Here is a 6576-nt window from a genome sequence, read left to right as displayed (position 1 = left end):
ACGAGGTCGCGTGGACGTTGCTCAAACAGCGATACGATAACAAGCGCGTAATCGTTCAAAAGCATATTCAAGCAATAATGGAATTGCCTTCCATGACAAAAGAAAATCGTGTTGAAACAAATCGCGGACGGTGCAACAAAGCACTTGCATGCCCTTCAGGCCTTGAGGCGTCCAACCGCTCATTGGGACGACCTCCTAATGCACATTCTAAGTGCAAAGATCGATTTGCTTTTCCTACGCGAATGGCAATCATCTCTCACGGGTACCGAGATACCTTCGCTAAAACAATTTTTCGATTTCATTACGCATCGATGCCAGATGCTCGAAGCGACAAACAAGTCGAACGCCGCGAATTCAAAGGCGACTGGTGCGCAGTCAAGCAGCAAGCGTCAGTCGTCACACGTTTCGACAGTCAAAACGAAATGTATTTATTGTCAAGGAGAGCACTCCATTTACTATTGCAAGGACTTTCTAGCGCTTTCGATCCCGCGAAGAATTTCAGAAATTCGTAGTCGCCACATTTGCTTCAATTGCTTGCGAACTACTACACATAATGCTAGTAACTGTACATCGGGCTGTTGTAAAGTGTGTCGAGCCAAACACAATACGTTACTTCATGCACCGAGTAAATCCACCGAACCGGCCGACGGGGCGAAGAGCGGTGACGAGTCAAAATCGGATAGCGCCTTCGCCGTTCTGGTAACACATGCTTCAAGGCCGATCGACGGCAGCCATATCATATTATCGACAGCGGTATTTTACGCGTACGATAACAAAGGGTCGCGGCATTCCTGTCGAGTGTTATTAGATTGCGGGTCACAAGCGCATTTTATTTCCAAGAAATTTCTAACTGTTCTCGGGTTAAAACCGCGAGATTTAAACGTATCAATAACCGGCGTGAGCGGTACTGCCACGACATCCACCCAAGCAGTTTAAGTTAAATTGCAATCTCGTCAAGATTCATACGCGGCTACTATTGAATGTATCGTCGCGGAACGCGTTACAGATAAGCTTCCGGCTTTCACATTGAAACGGAGCGATTTCGAATTTCCACACAATATCAATTTAGCAGATCCTCAATTTCATGTGTCTTCCGAGATCGACATATTGATCGGAACGGGACTATTTTGGGATCTGTTGTGCGTAGGTCAGATCCAGGCTTCGCGTAATCGCCCGTTGTTACAAAAAACGCGATTAGGATGGATCCTAGCGGGGCCCCTGGGCGATCACTTACAATCGTCATTAAAGTTACACGCTTGCCACGCGTCATTAACTAATATTTAATTGCACGAACAATGGAGCCGATTTTGGCGGCTGGATGATCCCGATGGATCCTCAAACAATTACACCCTGGAAGAAAGGATGTGCAAACAACATTTCTCGAGTAATGTGTCTCGAACCCCCCAAGGTAGATACGTAGTCAAACTTCCTATAAAAGAGCACATTATCAATAAGATCGGGGATTCGCGGGCTATCGCGTTGTCAAGGTTAAAGAGTCTCGAAAGAAGATTCCAACGCGATCCCGAACTAAAGGTTCAATATTCGCAATTTATCGATGAATACTTAGCGCTAGGTCACATGCGTCGTATAGATCCTCCAAGCGATGAGGATTCGGTATCATTTTATTTACCTCATCATTGCGTATTCAAAGCTACGAGTCAAGGAATGAAATCCGAGTTGTATTTAACGCAAGTTCTCCGAGTAGTACGGGTGTTTCTCTGAACGATGCTCTAATGGTAGGACCTGTCTTTCAATCCGATCTAGCATCCGTGCTGCTACGATTTCGTATTTTTATCTACGTCTTTAGCGCAGATATGATAAAGATGTATTGCCAGATACTGGTACATCCTTCGCAGACTTGCCTACAACGCATCCTTTGGCGAAAGAATCCCACGGATATCGTTCTGGTTTACGAAATGCTTACCGTCACATACGGTACAGCCTCAGCTGCTTCATTGGCAAACGGGTGCATAGATGATTTAGCAGAACGAAATGCCGTTAATTTTCCTATCGGTGCGAAACATATCAAACGCGGTTGTTATATCGATGACGTGCTCACAGGAGCGGATACCTTGCAAGAAGCGATCATAGTACGCGATCAAGTCATACAACTATTGCGACTAGGTTGCTTTGAGTTTAGCAAATGGGCCTCCAATTGCCCAGAATTAATCAAGCCGGTTGATAATCAAAATAGCGAACCAGTAACGATCAACGGCGACATGGATACGTCTATTCTGGGAATTCAATGGAATCAGTCCAAGGATACGTTCAGTTTTTTATGTACACCTGATCCTTCTCATAACGTTATAACCAAGCGTACAATACTTTTAGAGGTCTCTAGGCTATTCGACCCTCTAGGTTTGCTAGGTCCGATCGTAGTTATTGCAAAGCTCATCATTCAGGATCTTTGGCAATCGGGCGTCCATTGGGACGAATCCGTTCCTCAAAACATTCACACTCGTTGGTGTACCCTCAGGTCACAGTTGCCGGCGGTAGATCAGTTGCAAATACCGCGAGGTGTAAAATCTAATACAAGTCAATTAATACAATTACATGAGTTTTGCGACGCCAGTGAATGCGCTTACTTGTATTTTCGGGGCTTGCGTGTACTTTCGTACCAAGGTGGGTCACAATGCGTACCGTTCCGAATTGTTGTGCTCAAAATCTAGAGTCGCGCCCCTTAAAGCCGTAACTCTCGCTCGACTGGAGTTATCTGCAGCATTACTGTTAGCGGAATTGATGGACAAAACTAGCAAAACTTTAGAGTTAATGGACATTCAAAGGTTCTACTGGTTAGATGCCTCCATTGTATTAAATTGGATATCGTCACAGTCTCGCAGATGGTCGGTATTCGTATCGAATAGAGTCGGGGAGATCCAACGTCTTACCGAAATCAGTGATTGGCATCACGTCACTTCTGCGAACAATCCCGCCGACATTTTGTCGCGTGGACTAAATTCTTATGAATTAGCCAATTCATCCATGTGGTGGCATGGACCTAGCTTTCTTCAATTGAACGACAACGACTGGCCGAGTAGTAGCTTCGTTCATTTAGAAAACGACCTTCCCGAGCAAAGGAAGGTTGTTACCAATGCCGCCACTGTGGATGAGTGTCTCGTTACTAAACTATTGTCCGAACGCTCAAGTCTAAACAAAATATGTCGTATAATAGCCTACTGTTTGAGGTTCTGTAGAGCATACCGTCCAAGTACGCCGACCAAAATCATAACTCCCTCTGAAATTGCTTTAGCTTTACGTCTTATGTGCAAGGTCATGCAGAAACAAGCGTTCTCCAGTGAATACAAAGCTTTGAGCCAGGGAAAACCTATTAGCACCTCGAGCGGCCTGCTATCATTATCTCCTTACATGGACGAGACCGGGGTAATGCGAGTAGGCGGTAGGTTGAAAAATTCGAATTTACCAATTGACGCGTGTTATCCCATACTGTTACCTCGTAGCCACGATCTAACTAGACACGTAATAGAGTACGAGCATGTCCGTAACATGCACACAGGAGCCCAAGCCACTATGGCGGCTATCCGACAACGATTTTGGCCTTTAGCTTTGCGATCTGCCGTACGAAGGGTCATTCAAAAATGCGTAACGTGCTTTAAGTCTAAACCGCTTCAATCGCAAGCTATGATGGGTTCATTACCCGCGAGTCGAGTCACAGTGTCTAGACCATTTTCTCGCACTGGGATAGATTATGCCGGCCCAGTAATATTACGCGAAGGTAAAAGGCGCAACGCTCGCAATCATAAAGCATATATAGCAATTTTTGTTTGTTTTGCCACTAAAGCGGTCCATATTGAGTTAGTTAGCGACTTAACTTCAGACGCGTTTCTTGCCGCGTTTAAACGTTTTATATCGCGTAGAGGCAAACCGTCTCATATGTATTCGGACAATGGGACCACTTTTGTCGGCGCTCAGAAGCAACTTAAAGAGCTGTACGATTTTTATCTTAAACAGACGAATATGTCTCAGATCGAACAATTTTGTTCCGAACAAGAAATTTCGTGGAACTTCATTCCCCCTAACGCTCCGCACTTCGGCGGATTGTGGGAAGCGGCAGTAAAATCCGCAAAATTTCACATGACACGAATCGTTGGCAAGGTTCACTTGACCTTCGAAGAATTACAAACCGTGCTCTGCGAAATTGAGGCGATCCTTAACTCACGTCCCCTTACTCAGCTGAGCTCGGATCCGAACGATCTGAATTATCTTACCCCAGATCATTTTTTGATTGGCACCGCACTGAACAGTTTTCCTTGCAGCGATTTGAGCGACGTGAATGAAAACCGACTCATGCGATGGCAACGTGTAGAGCAGATCCGACAACACTTTTGGCGCAGGTGGAGCGATGAGTATCTCCACTCTTTACAGGAGCGATCCAAATGGCAAAGTAATACGGGTATTCAACTCGAACCCAATCAGCTCGTGCTGATAAAGCAGCAAAATTTAGCGCCACTTCAGTGGACCCCAGGTCGCGTTCAGGAGGTACATCCTGGTTCGGATAACATTGCCAGAACTGCTACCATTAAAACCTCCAAGAGTTCGTTTGTCAGACCGTTGTCTAGGCTCGCGATCTTACCGATAGACCCACCCTCAATAGCCGTCTAATTATTATTTAGCGCTAACTTTAGTCAGTAAGTCATTGTATCTATTGCGAATTATCTATGTAACTAGCTTTAAGTTTCATTCAATATTATTTGTCAAATTTTGCGATCTTATCCATTTAACAAGCGATACTTGAGTAAGATTGCATGACTCTTCTCATTAGTGAGTACTTCGGGTTTTTTCTTTGAAAGTTTGTCCTTTCAAGGGGGGCGGCGTTGTTTGGTATACTAAATGTATAGCATGTTTATTTTCTGTCTCCCTCGACGAAATCACGTGTGCGAGACGTGCATTTTTTCGTGACGATCGGCTCGCGAATGTTCGGTCGCGCTCGGCATTAATCGCCTATTCGCGCGCGCTGCGTGCCGGTCCGTTCCTGTTTCCCTCCGCGCGCCTCGCCCCCTTAGATAGCTCTGCGAGACTCAAGGCGTAACATCGCGGAGAGTCCGAATTATTTTTTTGTGTGTGCGTTATTCAAGCATACTCGTTTCTATAATTGTATCAGCGGAATCGGCTGACTGCGGCTTTTGTTCATTAAATAAAGCGAGAGAAAAAACAGTTTTCTCGACCACGTTCTTACGAAGCAATCTTTCCGTGAGACGCACGTGGGGGGCATGCGCCCGCATTCTACAATTTTATTTATAGCATGTGATACATAACACAAAAGTATTAAATGTTAAATATTGCCAAATTCTTTACTTTGTCAGTGAAAAATTAGTCAAGGTCAAAGATACAACCTGTGTTAAATATTGCTTTAAAATTTATTAGTTTAGACAAATATCCATATGAAAATTAAATGGATACAATTAGAAGAAGTTTAATTACAAAAATCCTTTGCTGCGACCAAACTGGCTAATATTTATTTAACAAGCACAACGCGTTTCAACCGAGATTCCGGTCCTTCTCAAGTGCGTACAATAAATTAACGCTTGCAAAACACTTCATTATACACAATGTGGCAGCAATGAGTCTACGAACTAAAATACAAAAAAAAATAAAATAATAAATTAACAAACTAAAATGACGTACAAAGAGTAAACTCAGGAATAAAATAGCAACGCTTACATGTTTTGTGTGTCAAAGGCGATAAAAGATATGCGAGTCGTAACATATTTAACAGACGTGAAATTCGGTGGTGCGTTCACTATAGGTGACGACAGACGACTGAGTGAGAAACAAAGGCAGAGGTAACCGAAAGCGCTCACATTAAGTTTATTATTTTGTCATAAATGACAGGAAGGTTATCGGTGTCCTTTTGTAAATTAATAGTGTTATTGTTTTTCTTAATAAACACCATTTTGGCTATCTCTCTCTTTTTAAAATGTTTCTCGTTATGTAGAACTTTGGGACTAGTCCAATTAAATTCGTGATTGCAAGAGGTCTTGTGTTTGCTGACCACAGAATGATTACTGGGATGCTTTTTAATATCGGCACGATGTTCCTTGATTCTAGTCACCAAATTTCTTTTGGTCTGTCCGATGTAACATGCGTCGCAATTAAGACAATCGATCTCGTATACAATTTCCATGCGTTTAGCGCTTTCGAGCCTATCTTTGCCTCTATTAATAATACGATCGAGTTTTTTAGGAACCGTATAGACCACGTCGAATCCTTTGTTCCTCAGGGCCTTACTAATACTCTCGCTACAATTCTTTATGTAAGGAATGGTGACAGGATGTCGCACAGTATGAACCTTGTCGTTTCTCGAATCGCGGTTTTTTAAAAGCATTAATCGTCGTTTTATGTATTTGTTATAAAAATATGTCGGATAACAATTATCAGAGAGAATCTCTTTAACAATACGGATATTATTCTCATGGAAGCGCTCGTTGGACAATAAAATCGCTCGGTCAACCAAATTAGAAATAACGTTAACTTTGTAGTTAATTGAGTGGCTTGAGTAAAAATTAATGTAGCGTCCTGAGAAGGTGGATTTCCTGTACCACTTTGTTAACAGATTTT

General features: G+C 43.2%; 1 protein-coding gene across 1 annotated transcript; it reads left to right on the top strand.

Moving 5' to 3' along the window:
* The first annotated feature begins 1823 nt into the window (after positions 1 to 1823).
* LOC139823541 (uncharacterized) lies at positions 1824 to 4620 on the top strand. Its single transcript, XM_071796084.1, has 2 exons — positions 1824 to 2587; positions 2670 to 4620. Exons 1-2 carry the CDS (start codon positions 1824 to 1826, stop codon positions 4618 to 4620), a joined length of 2715 nt encoding a protein of 904 aa, XP_071652185.1.
* The last annotated feature ends 1956 nt before the right edge of the window (positions 4621 to 6576 follow it).

This window comes from Temnothorax longispinosus, unplaced genomic scaffold (assembly GCF_030848805.1).
Source record: "Temnothorax longispinosus isolate EJ_2023e unplaced genomic scaffold, Tlon_JGU_v1 HiC_scaffold_13, whole genome shotgun sequence".
Lineage (NCBI taxonomy): Eukaryota > Metazoa > Arthropoda > Insecta > Hymenoptera > Formicidae > Temnothorax > Temnothorax longispinosus.
This window is presented reverse-complemented; position numbering and strand designations above follow the sequence as displayed.

Excerpts from the sequence above, each read along its gene's own strand:
- LOC139823541 (XM_071796084.1), top strand. The coding sequence starts at position 1,824 with ATGTATTGCCAGATACTGGTACATCCTTCGCAGACTTGCCTACAACGC. Across the intron at positions 2,588-2,669 it reads GCCAGTGAATGCGCTTACTT|AGTCGCGCCCCTTAAAGCCG; the intron begins GTATTTTCGGGG and ends CTCAAAATCTAG.